Source organism: Sebastes fasciatus, chromosome 11, assembly GCF_043250625.1.
Source record: "Sebastes fasciatus isolate fSebFas1 chromosome 11, fSebFas1.pri, whole genome shotgun sequence".
Taxonomy (NCBI): domain Eukaryota; kingdom Metazoa; phylum Chordata; class Actinopteri; order Perciformes; family Sebastidae; genus Sebastes; species Sebastes fasciatus.
In genome coordinates, this window is record NC_133805.1 from 5423862 (window position 1) to 5442370 (window position 18509).

Here is an 18509-nt window from a genome sequence, read left to right on the forward strand (position 1 = left end):
CTGGACTACTGTAAAGGAGTCCTGTCCGGGGTACCCAGCAAAGCCCTGGACCGACTCCAGTATGTCCAGAACTCAGCTGCCAGGGTTCTCACCCGCACTAGACTACACCATCCCGGAAACTACGATCCTCCGACACCGGTCTGCCCTCCAACCCCCCACGCCAGTCTGCAAACTTTCGGCGACAGAGCCTTCAGCGCCGCGGCCCCGCCCTCTGGAACTCTCTCCCTCTTGAAATCAGAAATGCTTCATCCCTGGACACTTTAAAAAAAACACCTCAAGCTCCAGCTGTTCATCGAGGCCTATGACTCTAACTCTTCTTACACATCACTCGTTTTAATTACCTGGCTACAGTTTCTCCTCTGTGTTATTTATCAGTAGGATTTTGTGTGCCCTCTTTGTAAAGCGTCCTTGGGTTTCTTGAAGGGCGCTATATAAGACCAATTTATTATTGTTATTATTATTAAATGCTGACAAAAGCAGCCCAAATTTCATCTACAAGCCCAACTTAATCAAAAGCCGCCTACTTGGGTGGAAAGCAGCCCAATCTGGCAACACTGTTCACACTCGACTAACCTTTATCAAGACGGACGCAGGCATTCAATGTCTGACTGATTAAGAAATTAAAAGACAACATATGAGTCGTTGTGAGAAAATTGAGTCATACAAACACATTTTTTTTTTTTCCAGGAAGCAGACGAGGTAAGTAGTAGTAGTCTCTAAGTATTATAGACAGCCCCCCATAAAATGACACAATTAAAGACAATGATTATATGACATATAGGTCCAGATGCAAACGTCATTTTACATCTTTATTGGGTAATTTTATCCATTTCAGTCAGTGTTAGTTAGCGGGGAAAAAAACTGCAAAAGTAAACAGAAGTAAAAAGAAGTAGCTTTTAATCAAGAAAATAATTAAGTATGTAAAAACAACATTTTGTCTATTTCGAAATGTAGTCGTATAAATGTGATGCAGTAATAATATAATGAGTTAACCTTCCCCTCTTCCTTCTCCTCTATTCTCTGTACCGTTTATTAATAAGAAACTGTGAAGTAGCTATAGAGAGGCGAAGTCCCGCCCCTTCCGGTGGACCACCGGTCCGGGACTTCGGCTCTCTATTGGTAAAGGAGATCTGGCTGCCATGGTAACGTGTCTGTCAGGGTGTATGGCTGCTGTCGGGACCCGGGCCGACTACCATCTCCACTTCAGTGACTTCAAACACAAGGTCTCTGATGGCAGCCACGCTGTCCAATGGCAGCTCAGCGGCGCTCTCTGGCTGCGACTCCATTGGCTCAGGGCTTTGGAGGTCCTCCTCTTCTTCTTTCTTTCCTTCTTTTTCTGCACGATCTTCCTTCTCATCTGCTTCCTCATCTTCCTTTCTTTCAAGCTCCCCGCCTTTTTCTTCGCCATCTGCCTCGTCTTCGCTCTCTCTCTGCTCTGCGGCGCTCTCTGCCGGTGACTCAGAGGATCGGCAGCCGTCGTCGACACCTCCCGATTGGGCTTCACCTCTCTCCTCCTCTATCTCCTCTTCTTTCACGTCTTTGACTCTCTCATGCTCCTCTTTCTCCTCTGCTGCCTCTATCGGTTTCTCCTCTTTTACCTTCTCCACCTCCCAGTTGTCCTTTATTTCTCCCGTCAAGTAGACCGCTTTGTCGGTGGCGTGCTGTGGCGTCGTCTGCGTTACAGAAGGTGCTGCGGAGTTGCAACCAATCGCCTCGCTTAGCGACCCGAGGCTGATCTTCACCGGACTATCTGTGCCAGGCGGGTGTGACGACGAGGGGCAGGGATGCTGGACGGAGGTTGTGTCTTCTGGTACTCCATCGGAGGTTAAGAGGTCAGGCGTCGCAGATTGATCGCTTTCAGCTACGACATCTGTGGACAGCGGCGAGGATAGAGTGGACGTTGAAAGGTCAGGAGAGTCTGGGATGGGATGAGAGGAATCTGGGTCTGCATCCGGTGTACCAACTTCAAGTGTACCAGCTGCATCAGAGTCCGGCGTGGCTGAGTCGGAAGGCTCAGCTGTAGCTGACTCCGTCATCGAAGGCGCGTCAGGTTCGATCTTGGCGTCTTCTCGGGTTTCCTCGAAGCAGGAAGCCTCCTCGGTCGCAGATTCATCAAACTGTTGTGTCACAATGATCACAGGAGACAGAAGCACTGCGCTGTGGTCACAGCTTCCAGTGATACCGGGGTCAGACTTGGCATCAGCGATAAGATCTCGCTCACTCTGAGGGCTAACCTCGGCTGTGACCGTCTGACCTCCCTCCTCCTCCACCACCACGGGAGCAGGTTCTTCACCGTCAGCGGGTGCTGCTGAGGAGGCGTCCCGAGCGGCGGCGGCTGGGCTGTCCGGTGCAGAGCGAGGCGGCGTCGGCCCCAGCAGACTGTACTGACTGATGGCCAGATCTGACGTGTCCAATAAGAGACTGTTGCTCTTCTTACTGGCTGCATCCTGGACCACTGAGGACAGGTGAAGACAGGTTCCCATTCAACATTTATTATTCAGCAGATGGAACTTCAAATGAATGGACCTACAGGGCTGCAGCTACCATTAAAGACTCAAAGGTCACACACTTTCAGGGAAACTGTGGCTTCTACAATTACACACAAATCACGTGTCAAGGTTTTTAAGGGTGTTTTCACACTTGGACCGAACTCGGAGCCATTAGTCAGCATTTTTTGTGCATATGTGAACACTCAAAAATAACTCAGACCCCTCTGAAACGAACCAAACTCAGACCTCCTGGGGAGGTGGTCTTTAAGTCCGGGTCCTGGTTTGCTTAACCTTTGCATTGTGAACATGACGCGCTCCAGGTTCGCTCTGCCCTTTGCCATCGTATTTTAGCCCTTAAGGACGATCTGTTTGATCAGCCACCGATCGTTATCGGACAATATTCAGTACAAATATGCAATGGGGAGATCGGCATTAAAGTTACGTTGTGAACAACAAATCCGTGTTGAAATCAACAGGAAGAGAAAAAAATTGTGTAGAAGTGTAATCTTGTAAAATGCAGTTTTTGGCAATAAACTTGAGATGTTGTCATAGCAATATTTAAAATAGATACTGATAAGTGAGGAAAAGCAGAGAATCCTCTGACACAAGACACACTGTGGTCCCGTTTTACGACGAACTGGACAGTAGTCTGTGTCAAAGCGCCTGTGCCAGCACTAAAAATGTCATTGAAGGGGAAAGCATTGACCAGCAGAGTGATGAAGGTAGGACTATAGTGTGAACAGAAGCAGGACTGAGACCTCATCACAGCTGAAGTGGACCAGAAACAGAGCCGAGTCCTCTTTCAAATTAACTGACAATGTGAACGCAAAAAGAACCGAGTCCCTTTTCTGTTGGTCCACTTTTTGGTCTGAGTTCGGAGGACTGAGTTTGGTTCGTTTAAAAAGGACTACATGTGAAAACCCCCTCAGCCTGATTGTGTCACAGTTCTTAAATGTGAGTGAGGCAAAACAAATATTAACTTAAATAAAGGGAATTTCTCTGCTGGAATTATATTCCATGAATTTGGGGAAACAGCGTTTTTAGACCATCGTTGGAGTTTTTAAAAATGTGTCCGTCTCCTGTATCAGGAGCATTTATTTTAAACTGCTTGACCTGTAAAGAAATGATCTCCCTGGAGAAACTGAATCAATGCAGAAACAAAGAACACGTAAAACACACTGTAATGAAGATAACCCGGTAAATGTGTACTGTGTGTGTTTACCTGTCTCTATCTCCTTACGGAGGATGTTTCTCAGCACATCATCATAGACGTTCTGAACCAGGATAAAACTGCTGTAGTCTGAGAAGATGTACTGCTCGAACTGCTGCAGCTCCTGGATAGAAAACACATGTATGTAAATACTTCTGTAGAATCAAAGCACTGCAATGAGAGTGAGTATGAATGTGTACTCTGTACTGTGATGTGTAAGAGACAGTCGTGTATTAGACCTACACTTTTCAACTTGTTGTCCATCTTGCTGGTGAGAGCCGGCAGAGTGATCTCCAGTAGAGCTTCCTGGTAGAGTCTCCTCTGGACCACTCTGCTGTCATAGTCCAGCTGCTGCTCTCACACACACACACACACACACACACATGCTTTTCACTTACTGCGTGCTAATATCATGTATTTGTTTAAAGGTGCAGTGTGTAGGATCTGGCGGTATCTAGCAGTGAGGTGATGCACCCAACTGAAGCCTCTCCCGTGTGCCAAGCGGGACACGATTGATGTTCTCTCTGATCGTTTCTTTACCTTCAGGACTCGTTCTTTAGCTCTCTCCATCTTGACGGGGATTTGAGACGGCTGCAGTCTGGCTGATGACTGGAGGAATAGCTCTAAGGTGTACACAGCACTGTCCAACAGCTGGAAGACAACAAATGACAATGACTGTGTTTCTCTGTCACACCAACTGAAGGCTTTCAACTTTTTCTGTTTGGCTTTGAAAGTTGTTGTTCCAAACCCAGCTGAACGCTGCTCCATACCTTCTCCATCTCCAGCTGTGCAGAGTGAACCAGTCTCTGAGTGCTGCTCAGTCCAAACCGCTGCTTTAAGGCTTCCAGTTTCTCCGTCAGGTTCTCCACCTGCCTGTAGCTCGGATCCAGACTGATGGAGCGCAGAGGGGACAAGGCCTGCAGAGCACACACAAAACCACAATCGTGAGCTTAAACCAAAATATATTAATAATAAAATGTAAACTAAACTTAGACTCAACACTTCAGGAAATTTAAGCTAAATTGGGAACACTTTACAGGTCCACAAATTTCATGGTAAGTAGGTGATGATTAGCAAGTAATCGATTTGAAATGTCTTTGAAATTACCTGTATATTACATCCTACAACACACTTAACGTAGCATATAACACTGCTATTATCCCGGCCCTCTCTTGGCTCTGTTCGGAGTGACCCTTCAGCCCAATATTTCTAAAGCCATGCAACATGTTCTCCCCTTTACCACCTTGTTGGCAAGGCCACTTATTCTGTTTAAATGGAAGCATGTTCTACCTCTGACTCCCAATAGGTTGGTGAAAGATACGTTAATGTTCGTTGGTTTGGAAAAGCTTAGATTTTTCCTTTAAGGGTTCCCTCGATTCTTTTGAAAAAATTTTGAATACCTCTCTGAAACCATATTGAATCTCTGACCTCCTTGCCTGATTGTGACGACTGAGCCTCCTTATTTTATTTTTTTGTTGGATTGGCGTTGTTGTTTTATTTATTTTATTTAGTTTATTTTGTGTGTATATTTTATGTATTTTACAAACTTTTTTTTCAGACATTTTTTTTTTTTTTTTTACCTTTTTCAGACATTGTTTAGACTTTTGTTTTCCAACATTTTGCAAACTTTTTTTTTCAAACTTTTTTTCAGACATTTTTCAGACATTTTTTTTTTTTTTTTTATTTTTATTTATTTTATTTATTTTATTTTATTTTGTTTTGTTTTTTATTTATGCGTAGTGTGTTTCTAATTTTGATGTCATTGCTGCTTTAAGTCTTGTAACTGTTTCCATTAGTGTGATATTGGTTATTTCCTTTATTGTTGAGGGTGGGAGGGAAAAATGGATGAAAAATAGAAGACTATTTATTTGCTCTGAAATTTATATGCCTTGCAATGTTCTTCCAATTTTTAAAAAAATAAATTACCCCTATATTTACCTCAAAAACTACCCCACATTATTTAATAATAATATTCCATTATTTCGCAAAGCAGGTAATAAACTGTGTCTGGTAAGGCTGTGAGTTGTTAACCATCCAATTATTAAATAATGTTGGGGTCATTTTTGATACATTTTGAGGTAAATAAAGGGGAAATTTCAAATGCATCACTTGCTAATCATCACCTAATTACCATGATATTTGCGGACCTGTAACATGAAGTGTTACCAAAAGAAATCCCCCTGTAAAGACGTTAATCGTAGACTCCAACGTGCACACATCCTCACCTTCTTTGTCTCCTCTGTTTCTCCCTGTGTGTGTGTGAAGGCCGAGTCCATCTTTGTGTGCAGTGTGAGCTGCATCCCCTGAATCCCTGCACCGATGTTTTCTGTCAACGCTTCGAGGATGGAGGACGTGTACGGTGCTACAGACTCGCTGCACACTTTCTCTGCTTCTTCACATATACACCCTGGAACACACACATGTACGGGACACAAACTGTTTAAGAGTGACTGGAGGACTCTTATCAGACAGGAAACTCAGATAATGGTTTAACAGCACCGTGTTTGCCCTTCTTAAACGGTCGTTTCAAATGCATTAATTTCCTCGGTGTGTTCAGACTGTAGGGGTCAATCATCAACGTGCAGTACCTCTGACTTTCTCCTCCAGGAAGCGGTGAGAAGACATTATCTGGTCCAGGTTGGATCTGATCAGCGCCTGATTGGCTGACGCCGTCTGACGACACTCCTCCCTCAGAGCCTCCAGACTTGCAGTGAGTTGTTCCAGCACCAAGGTGTAGGTTGCCTGCACTGTCTAAACATACATAAACACATCATATTAATAATAATAACATACCATAAAACACTTGAGTACCCTTCAGTATATTTTGATATTTCATATTTATTTGAGTCATTTCCTGACTAAGTTGATTAGCCACACTGTTTGAAAAAAATAAAGGTTGTAGGGAAAATGTGAATATGACGTATGACTATAGTAGAAGCTGCAGGTCAAAGGTCATCATCCAAGCTGCAGGTGCACTCGTGCAACTTGTTTCATTAGCTAACTGAGGGTTTTCATTTTATTTCTTAGTTTCCTCCACCTTACTTTAGTGTGTTTATTTTCACAAGGGCATGTGTGTGTGCGGTGAACGTGTGAAATCAATGCAGTAGATTACACGAAACAACACACTGACTGTCTCTCTCACTTGCTTTCTTCTTTACCGTCTCCTCCTCCTGGAGATTATAATTAACAGGAAGCAGACGTTTTGAAGGTTACTACACCGGGGAGAGCACAATTTTCAGCCCGAAAGAAAACAAGAGAAAAGACTGTTCGGGAAATAAACTAATCTCAGTGCAGCCTGGTGCGGTGTCGCTGCTGGGAGCTGAGGTGAGAGCGGCCGGTGCTGGTGGACGGTGCACCTCCAAAAACTGGAACTGAAACTGCATTTCAAAAGGCGGCAACATGTCCATCCGTCCTCCGGTGAGCTGTGGCCGGCGTGCGGCCGCCTCGCAAGGATGATACGGTGAAGAAGAGAGCGAGTGAGAGAGAGAGTCAGCGTGTTGTGCTAATTCTTGTCTCATTAGTGGGCTGATAAACAATAAATTCATCTAAACTGGGTAGAAAAAAAATGCAATCTGGTTGCCGTGGCAATGAATTACGTTTGACTATTAACCACACCCCCATTCTCTGTTTAAGAAAGAACGTTGACCAAAAAACAGGAAGTAAAACTGGCAGGAGGGGGGGCTTTAAGGGTGCATAGAAAAGAGATTAATATCTAAATTCTGACAAGTGATGCAACTTTCTAAAAAGTCACAGAATTATAAGATTATAATCACAACTTGGAGGAAAGGCATGTCCAAATACTTAAAAAGTTACAGCTGCATTGCACTGAAAGCATTCATTTTCCTTTTATGGCCACTTGTGCAGCATCGCCCTGTCGGGGGATTCTGTCACAACAATGACCGGCTCGCTGTGCATTATACCTTAACTTAAAGCTGCGACTCTAATGCAGCGGAGGAAATACATTTCCCCAGTAGGAGACACACCGTCTAAGTTGAAAAGCATCCCTCTCAACCTGTGTTGTGTCGGTGTATTGGTTTAACTCACTGCCAACCACAGTCGTATCCTTTCAGTCTTCTTGCCCTTCACTCTGGACTGAAGCTGACTCTGTAACCATAACAACACGTCCTCCATCACCTGGGAGGCCAGCACCTACAGACGCAAACAAAACAAATTAATAATAAGCAAGTGTACGGACAACCACGGACAGGCAGAAAGCTGAAGTGTGTTTGTGTGTGTGTGTTTGCTGACTTGTTCCTCAGTGCCCAGCAGCATTTCCCAGGATTCATAGCATCCTTTGTCCTGTCGGTAAAGTCGGAGGGCTCGGACGTACGCCTGGCTCTCGTAGGATGAATCACACCAGGGGTCTGCGGGGAGGACTTAGTTATATTATGGAAGTTGAAATCATGTTCATCCTCTTGTGTGAACTCATTTGGCAAGGGCTTGAATGTAACATATGTTCATTTATATGTAAAAGTCGGAACCAATGTGCCTGGAGCTGAGAGCCACAGACGGAGTAGAGTCAGAGGAAGTACTGAGAGATGGACTAACACAGTGTAGGTGTCTTGAAAATCTGTTGAAAATAGGTAATTTCACCCTATATCATGTTTTTTATGTGTTGGTTTGCACTAATGTTACTCTTCATGTTAGGCATAGATGCTCTCACTGCTATGATTTCTACTGTTCAGCCTTTACAGTTAGTTCTGGTGTTGCTGTGTTTACCGGTGTTTGGTTTCACATCTCTAATTTTCAACATTTTCATGTTCTGTTTTTTCTTTTCCGTATCCTTTTATTATATCTTTTTTTGTGGTCTTGTTCCCCATAAGGGTTTAGGGCATTCTTATTTTTCACTGAATCGATGGAGCATATTTGAGGAACAGAAAGCTCTACTAATGATTGCACTTCCCTTTGTCACCATCAGTATGAATCAAACTAATGCAGCTAAAAACTGAGGCATGAAATCATTTCCCCCGCTGAGGTCACTGACGTGTGATAGGATGTGGTTAAAGTGTACGCATAAAGTTGCTCATATGCTAGCAAAACAATTGCTTATTTAGACATCCAGTAAACATGAAGCAACATTAGCATTCATTTACAGTCAGGTGTCTGGCCACCTTGCTAACGCTCTGTCCACACAGGGAAACGTCAGCAGTGCGTGGCGGCTGCCTCGCTGAACGGCTGCGTGTTTCACGCGTGTGGCGTCCACACCGGCAGCGTTTCTGCTGCTGCAGCTACCGGCCCTTTCTTTCTACAATGAGTTTGTCTTTCATAATGGGCATTTCATTTCATTATAAATGTCATTTATATTTATGTTAGACAGAAAAAAGTTAAGAACCGTGTGGTAATTTGTAAATAATAGTGATAATCCACAATTAAAAGCAGGTACTTTATTCATTCATGGAGCTGTGCAAGTAACTGCATGTTATACAACACTGTCCGGCACATATTTCAGAATAAAAGCCTTGTGTTAACAATTGAAGGAATTCTGTCCACAGAAAGAAAAAAAGCGCTTCTGGCTTTTATTTTGAAATGAAAGCAGGAAGTGTTGATTTAACAATAAATCTTTACTTCTTTTTTTTCCATGTCCATGACATATTCCACAGATGTCTACACATTGAAACTGTAGTAATGTTGCTGATATGACGTCAATATACAGTCAAACGATCATTTTCACTGTCTGTTGTTGCTATGAACCGCGTGCAACTCGCGGTAAAAATAGGCGATACCTTGAATCTCAAGAAGAGACGCAGCTGACACGCAGCCGAGTTGCGCTGCTCATGCAGGCTCTGTGGCTGCTCTAACTTGTTAACATGAACGTCAAAATAAAAAACAACAGGTTCCGCAGCCGCCACGCGCTCCTGACGTTCCCTGTGTTGCCAAAGCGTAAGTTTTAGTCAAATATTCACTCTCGCTCTGTTTTGGTCTCCACCATAGACTGTATATAAACATGGACGACATGACAGCTCCCCAAAAGTGAATCCAAAATGCTCAACTTTGTTCACCAGCATGGACGCTATACTTTGTCAGTTTGGTGTTTGGTGCAGGGCAGGAAGGTGTAACGTGAAGACAGGTGCCTGCTACCGCTGTAATCTAAGCTGGTGAGAGCGCTGAGACTGAATCAGAACAGTAAGGTTGTGGCCCATTAACTCAAATATGCTGAAACACTCATTTACTTTTAATTTTATCTGGTAAAATAAAAAAAGAAAGTTCTGGTCAGCACTGGTTTCGTGCAAAGTTATTTTTTGACACCAGAGCAATATTCTGAATTTAACTTATGCATTTAATTTAAAAGAATTAAAGTTCCAAGAAAGTAATAAGAGTAAAGTGAGAATGTTATTTAAAAAAAAAAAAAAGAGTGACATATTACTTTGGGATTAATAAAACCAACACTGTTTTTTTTGTATTGTAGCTCCTGTAAGTGTAAAATAGTCACCGCTGACCAGCTGTGTGTTGTTTCCTGTTACTGCTGAGAATATCTCGGGGGCTGTGCAGATACCACACGCCATGTTTGCGCAACCATCCTAGCTAACCACACAGGAAGTCAACTGCATTAATATTTTTATTCTGTCGCCAGGGCAACTGCCACCACACGAGTGACGGATTGAAAAAGAGCCAACGAGCAACGGCGCTCTGCTACTGCAGGTTTTAAATATTTTAGAAAGTCATCTGACATTACAGACGTGTCTGTTTGACTCATCAGAAGCGTCACATCACCTCAGTAGTGGGGTGGTGGTGGTGGTTAGGACTCAAATACCATTGTGGCAGTTAAAAAATACAGTTTGGGACCATTTTAAATTATCAGTCAATTTCAAATAACGTCACCAGTAGCATAATAATGAAAAGAGCTATTCCGCTCCCTTCTCCTGGAATGCACTGCAAGCTAAACTGGAAAATCTGATTACATTTGATGAATTTAAAACATTACTGAAAGACCTAGAAGCAGAGTCAATAGGGAGCTGTCTGTGTTTCTGAATATTTGGCTTCAAACACTTGATTTTAATGTGTTTTGTATGATATTATGCCGTGTATTTATTTTGCATTTGTTTTATGTTGTGGCGTCTGAAACTTTAATGTATGTTTAAATGCTGCTGTCTTGGCCAGGTCTCTCTTGCAAAAGAGATTCTTAATCTCAGTGAGTACTACATGGTTAAATAAAGATTAAATAAAATAAAATAAAAATATTCTTTTCTTATTATATTATTCTTATTTGTTTTCTTAGCTTTTTCTTATTTTCTCTAATTAACTGTTCTTCAATGAAATTTAAATGTTTTAATTCAAGCGGTTACTTTAATATTTTGTGAAATAGGCTTGTTTGATTTCTTTCCGAATGTAGTAGCTTTGTAGTCTTGTAGTCACGTTGTGTCTCTTTGGGGTCATTTTGTGTCGATTTGTAGTCATTTTGTGTCTCTTTGTAGTTGCTTTGAGTCTCTTTGCAGTCATTTTGAGTCTCTTTGTAGTTGATTTGTGTCTTTTTGTAGTTGATTTGTGTCTCTTTGCAGTCATTTTGAGTCTCTTTGTAGTTGATTTGTGTCTCTTTGTAGTCATTTTGTGTCTCTTTGTGGTTGTTTTGTCCCTTTTCATAGCTGTTGTGAGTCTCTTTGTAGTTGATTTGTGTATCTTTGTAGTTGCTTTGTGTCTCTTTGTAGTTGCTTTGTGTCTTTTCATTGTCATTGTGAGTCTCTTTGCGTCTCTTTGGTTTTGCATCTCTTTGGTTTTGGTATCTTTATGGTCGTTTTGAGTCTCTTCCTGGTTGCTACAGAGGGCCCGGTAGGCCCGTTCAGTAATCCATCCATATAAAAAAATATAACGGCACATTGAATTTCCCTTCATTTTCAAACGTGTCTCCTTATGAGGCGCACGTGTGTTTTACTTTTGTGATAAATTCATTAAAAACGTTTGTCGGTCACACGCTACAACATGTTATAATAGTAGTGCAAGAGGAGAAGAGTCATAGTCAAGTCAGGGTGCTGACTCAGTTAAGTGAGTTAGTCTGTTTGATGATGTAATCTAACGTTAGCCACCATAAGCTACTGGCCATACCAGACCAAGACAGACTGTAACAGTAAAACCCCCCGAGTGTATTTCATTAAGCGAGGGTACATTTCATTGCTAATGAATTCTAGTTTTCACATATCAGAGGAAGTGATGTGAGATGTGAGCGTGCGTTTTTACCAAGGTTGCCGTGTCTAATGCAGGTCTTGAGGGCAGACAGGAATTGATCTCGTTCCTCTTCCTGTTGGAACAGGAAGCAGGTGTGGCCCATATAAGGCTGGTGCAGATACACGGCAATCACATCTGGAGACGATACCACCGAAGAAGTATCCTCCTTCACGCCTAAGCAAACACACAAACACACACAACAGTGTTACAGATATGGGCTTGACTGTATTTTCTCTGAACCATGAACCATGGTCAACAAAATAAAAGCAGCTGAGGTTCATTAACCAATGACTTAACACACCGGGGGGCGTGCCGAATAAACGACACGAGAAGGCGAAATACTCGCCTGTAAATATTATATGTGTAGGGCTTTTATTGTGAAAGGTAAGGTGAGGATCTGGTCTGCGCTGCCTTTTGTCAAGGTTGAAAGGAGTAATAAAGTTTGACGTATTGGTTTGATCGGAGTTCGCGAGTGATTGACAGCTGCCTCCGTTGAATGAACAGCCAATAGGAACGCTCTCTCTATGAAATGACCTGTGATTGGTCAAAGTCTCCCGTCACAGGCTAGATTTTCTAAAGCCTGAAAACAGAGCCATGAGGAGGTGCAGAAGTCTAGTTTTCTCTCAGAACACTTGAATTACAATATGCCGAAAGGTTATTATGGAATTTTTACCCAATGATGCCAAAAACATTCTGCCTACTGCAGCTTTAAGACAGTAAATATTGCAGGTATATTGACATATATGAATAAGTTAATACTACCGTTGAGTATTCCAGCGCAGGTTTGCTCCAGGTGAGCTCTGGACTCCTCCTCTGTGGTGAACACACTGCCCCCTGCTGGCTGGAGGACCAACTTGGCTGCAGCTCCACGGCTGAAAGTCTACAGGTGGGACAACACAGACAGACAATGTCCAGCACTGTAGCATACATTACGTATCATTTATATCCTGAATGTCGTATTTTGTTTGCGAAAGACTCACCTCGGCGTTTTCATGTATCTCCACTTTGTAGTCTCTTCTCAGGACGGCGTACTTCTCTTTGCATTTCTTTCCCTGCTCGTCCCAGCAGGAGAACTTTACGCTCCCTTGGTACAACGCTTCCTGCGGAGCATACTGAGGCTACACACACACACACACACAGATTTAAAGGTCCCATATTGGAAAAAAGTGAGATTTTCATGTCATTTACATTATAAAGAAGGTTTAAGTGATATATAAATACTGTGAAAGTATCAAAACGCTCAGTCCACAGATAAATACACACAGCCGTATTCAGAAATTGTGTGTTTGAAACAAGCCGTCAGGATTTCTGTACATTTGTGATGTCACAAATCTACAATGTTTAGATTATTTCACAGTTTTAAAACGTAAACATTCTAAATGTGTCCCAGTTAACTTCCTGTTTGCAGTGTATGTAAATAACATCATCAGCTGACAGGGAGTAAACATGGACCCAAGCTGTTCCGTTGAAATGCGCTAAAACGGAGCGTTTCAGACGGAGGGTGAATACAGGTATATTCAGACAGACAGTATGAGGAAGACATTGTGTTGTTTGGACATTACAGCATGTAAACATGTTCTAGTAGAAACCCAAAATACAAGTATGAACCTGAAGATGAGCATGATATGGGACCTTTAACTTTAACGTCTTAAAAGAAACTGCACAGAGTGAGTTGATTGATGATTGTTGAGTGTTGTTTGATGGACGGATTGACGGGTGCAGCTCTTACCCCGCGTGTGAGCAATAGGCCCCGCCCCTCTTTCTTAGGCTCCACCTCCTGGTGTAAATGTCCGATGTAGGCTGCAGAATACTGCTGACGGTAAAACACACTGAAGCTCTGGAACGTGCTGTCGACCAGTCCTGGATACACACAAACAAATGCACATTTTAAAAAAAAGAAATTATGTTATGAGGTATTAACCGTTATTTACCTGGCCCCTTTAAAAACAACAAAAAAAAAGATTTCTTCCATCTCAAAAGTGAATAATTAGTTTATTATACCCTCCGCGACAACATGGTCGGGGGTATATAGCGCTCCATGTGTCCGTCCGTCCGTCCGTTCTTCTGTTCGTTCGCGCGTCACACTTTCGTTTTCTGAGATGATTGTGATTCGTTCAAAGAAATACAATAAAGTCAGAGCGTTTTCCCCCTCAATAGGGAATGTGACGACACCGACAACATGGTCATTTTCGGAGTATAAAGGATAAGAGTGCCATCCGCTGACTATTTACTGTAAAGATAACACAGAACACTGCACAATGAATAAGATTCAAAAGCCGAATTGTAGTATTATACAGTTAGACACAAAGGTAGGCTAACGTTATGGGTTTCATTTAGCAAGATACCGGTAGATTAAATATGCAGTATTAGGCGACGTTTTCTTAGTATTGAGTTGACATAACATTAGCTAGCTTATCTTTGTCCGGATGATCGCGTAGTTGGCATTTGACTTGTAGATCTTAATGTCAGATACCTATTTGTTTGTAAATTGGACATCAGCCTCCAAAGATTTACATATTTTGAACTACTAACAGATGTTCACTAACACTAAAACACATCAGTGACCGTAATCGGTGGCAAACTGTCAAGATCCTCCTCATTCATAAGGATTGATATCATGAACTAACTTCAATTTTGTAACATATCGCCCCTTTTGTCTCTGTCAGCTTCTCTTTATATGGGCATATATATATATATATATATTATACGCTACCCTCCAAAAATCACGGCGTGCCCCAGAATGCTCGGCGCCCCCTAGCAGCAGACTGATCTCAAACAGAGCGTTTCAGACCGAGGTGCTGCAGCACAGCCGCTACGAGAGAAGTAAAGCGTTTTTTAAATGAAAGCATGCAAAGGTGCACGTATGCACCTAAAAATAAGCATAATAGATCCTCTTTAAGAACACCTTTAAAGCTGTGTACAGAGGTCTTTGTAAAAGGTCAAATATCTGTCGATGTGTAACAAGAGGTGGATTAATATACTCCTTTAACTGGAGGCTCTGGATGTGTTTGAAGGTGGATCGGTCATAATTCATTGTTTATCATTTGTTTACAGTGTGTGGCCTCTATCACACGTTGTTTGGGTCGCTCTGTAGTAGCCTGACTTTTATCTTAAACACTGACCAAACACACACAAACACACACAGAGAGAGATCAGACAACCCGTAATAATGTAATAGTTGGAAATGGCTGTAATTACTTTGTAGGAGATTAGTGGCAGGATGTGACCGGGCTGATAACACGTATAGGAATGCACACATAGGAACGAGCAAAGCAGCTCACATGGCTCATCATCTTTTAATTTATTTTTGTTTTAAAGTCAAAGATAATTTTAAGTTGAATTTATAATTTGTGACTTTGAAATAAACACATTTTTATCTATAACACTTTCAGGTTATGCTAACTGTGCTGGTGGTTAATGCACGATGCCCTCACTTTGATTCTGGGGGATCTTTGTTGCATGCAACACCCTCCAACCCCCCGTGTTTCCTGTCTACGTCTTTGCTGAAAGCTAATGAAGACCAACATACATCGTCATGTCTCTTTGTATTTGATTTGTGTCTCTTTGTTGTTGTTTTGTCCCTTTTTATAGCCATCGTGAGTCTCTTTGTAGTTGATTTGTGTCTTTGTAGTCATTTTGAGTCTCTTTGTCGTTTGTTCGTGTCTATGTAGCACAAGCGCGAGTGCGAGCAACAGGACGCTGACTTTCGTTGATTTAACGGCCACAGGTGTCGCTGTTAACAAGCATTTCTGATTCTTACAAACAGTCCCTTTAAATAGTTTTATATCTAGACTTTTGTATAAATTATCCAGTAATTGTGTTATTATGATTTGGACAACCTCAGAGCAGACCAGTCCTGGCGAACCCGCTGTGATCTTTGGCGCCCCGGACCCCAGGTTGGGAACCACTGTTATACAGTATATAACAGGGCTGCAACTAATGATTATCTTCATTGTTGATTATTTTCTCCATTAATCGATTAGTTGTTTGGTCAATAAAATGGTGAAAGATGTCGATCAGTGTTTCCCAAAGCTCAAGATGACGTCCTCAAATGTCTTGTTTTGTCCAAAGATATTCAGTTTACCGTCATAGAGGAGTAAAGAAACCAGAAAATATTCACATTTAAGAAGCTGGAATCAGAGAATTTTTACTTTTTTTCTTTAAAAAAATGACTCAAACTGATTAATTATTAAAATATTTGCCAATTAATTTAATAGTTGCCAGCTAATCAATTAATCATTGATTAATGATGTATCATTTGAGGACACAAGCTGTGTGGTTGGAGCTTGACAAAGCAGACACACAGTAGAGGGTAAACCAACCTAAACTGCTCCACTACTACAAGTATCACTACTACTTCTGCTACTATTAATACTACCACTGCTACTACTGAGTTGCTTCAGCTATGATTACAAGTGCCTCCATCACTCGTACCCACGCCCATACTGCTTCTGTTATTTCTCTTTTACGTTACATTTCTTCCTCTTATCTATTACTCTCTATGGAAACCTTATATTTCTAAATAGGGCTGACATACAGTGTAACATACCTGGGCCATATTATGAAGAATACTAAACAAGGTATATGGTATAAAATGTCGAAAAATTGTGAAAAATGTTTTGAAAAAAAAAAAGTTATAGTATAGTATGTTGAAAAAAAGTTATAGTATAGTATGTCAAAACATTTTATGGAAAAAAGTCATGGTATAGTATGTTGAAAAAAATGTAAATAAATAAAGTTGTTTTTTTGTTTTTTTTAAAGTCGTCGTATATAATGTCGAAAATAGTAATATATAGTATGTTGAAAAAAAGACATAGTATAGTATGTCGAAAAAATGGATGATAAAAAGTCGTAGTATAAAATGTAAAAAAAATTGAATGAAAAATCTTATGAAAAAAAACAAGTTATAGTATAGTATGTCAAAAACATTTTATGGAAAAAGTCATGGTATAGTAAGTTGAAAAAAAGTTAAAGTATAGTATGTCAAAAAAAAAGTTAAATGTATAAATAAAAAAAAATTGAAAAAAAGTCGTTGTACATAATGTCGAAAAATAGTATAGTATAGTATGTTGAAAAATTTGATGATAAAAAGACATAGTATAAAATGTCGAAACATTTTGAAAACTTTTATGAAAAAAAAGAAAAAGTTATAGTATAGTATGTCAAAAGATTTCATGAAAAAAATCATAGTATAGTATTTCGAAATTTGTTTTTGAAAAAAAGTTGTCGTATATAATGTCGAAAAATGTCATGAAAACAAGTTAAAATATACCATATTGAAAAACTGACATACAGTATAACATACCTTGGCCATATTATGAAGAATACTAAACAAGAAGTGTCCAAAGCTGCAGACTACTACTACTACTACTACTACGACTAGAAATGTTGAAAACAAAAAACAAACATAAGTGATCTTAGTTTTTACCTTTGATGTTGCTGATTTTAGCCTCATCCAGTAAGCCAGAGGAAGAAGCCCCCATAATGTTTCTATTTCCCTTCTTCTCAAATGAAAAGCTTAATTCAGCTGGTCTGAATGTGTACAGTATATACGCAGGAGACCTGTAAAGTAACGCTTGTCATCTAAATGAGCTGCTCTCTGATGTGTCGAGAGGTTTTTTTTCTGCTCAGCTCATTTCCTCTGTTTCTCTGTGAGTCAGTGTGGTGAGCTGGGCGGTGCTGTTAAAACATGAGGTGAAATCTGTCACAGCAGTCATCTCATCAACTAGCAAGTGTCACAGCCTCCCTTGTAGAGCCATCTGCTGGTTAACAGGGTGAATATTGCTTTAGCTCAGTGCAACAGTGTTCATCTAACATCAAAAATAGTCTCCCCTAGTTAGAAAAGTTATGTTTGACCCACAATAGACCCGCTTTTGTCTTTTTTTTAGGGGGGTACAGGTGGTCTTTAGTGTTAGGTAGAAGGTCAACAGTAGATGTCACATAGAAGTGGTGTACATCATCTGGAAGCTGGGAACCTGGTGATTAATTTGAGATGCAGCTCAGCAAGCAACAGGATGTCGACTGCAGATCACTTAACGGCCACTTGTGTCATTAATAACAAGGATTTTCGGAAAGTTACATATAGTACCTTTAAGAATTGATTAAAAAAAAGTATAATAATCCCTCCAATATACGACATTAGGACACCAAGACCTTGAGGAACACCATAGAAAAAGCCATGCTGTGATTTGGGATCAAAAACTTATGACATTTGGAGATTTCTGCAAGAATTGCATTTCTTTTGGTGATTGGATGGCGAGCACTTCTGTTGTGTAAACTGCTCAGAAACCCCCTTATTGTCAATCTACCTAGGAAAGCCATCCATCCTCTGAATGCTCTAGGTCTCTAGTTTGTGGCTGTAAAGTTTCATGAGGCTGTGATTATCCTAGAGGTCACCACAAGTCATTTTAGTGAGGTCAAATTTTTTTTTTTTTAAATGGTTTCACTACAATGAAATGTCTCCTATGGGGACTAACATCATCACACATGAATACAGTTGGGCTCATTGGATCCACAAGAGTCTCAGTTTTACAGTGATATCCAATATATGTAATTCCAAGACTGTTTAGGGACCCCAGTATGCAGAAATATTCAAACATCATTTTCAAAATAGGAGAAAAATATTTATACACATGCATGTTTTTGAATCAAAT

The 18509-nt window shown here is 41.0% G+C and overlaps 1 protein-coding gene across 1 annotated transcript; it reads right to left on the reverse strand.

Annotated features, from left to right (window-relative positions):
- Positions 1–1060: 1060 nt before the first annotated feature.
- LOC141776515 (protein Niban 1-like) lies at positions 1061–17509 on the reverse strand. Its single transcript, XM_074650151.1, has 14 exons — positions 17285–17509; positions 13586–13716; positions 12837–12974; positions 12619–12736; positions 11869–12030; positions 7948–8063; positions 7744–7848; positions 6288–6450; positions 5925–6106; positions 4470–4616; positions 4240–4350; positions 3943–4050; positions 3712–3823; positions 1061–2455 (listed from the first exon to the last, which is right to left on the reverse strand). Exons 1-14 carry the CDS (start codon positions 17337–17339, stop codon positions 1155–1157), a joined length of 2949 nt encoding a protein of 982 aa, XP_074506252.1. The 5' UTR covers positions 17340–17509; the 3' UTR covers positions 1061–1154.
- Between the last annotated feature and the right edge of the window lie 1000 nt (positions 17510–18509).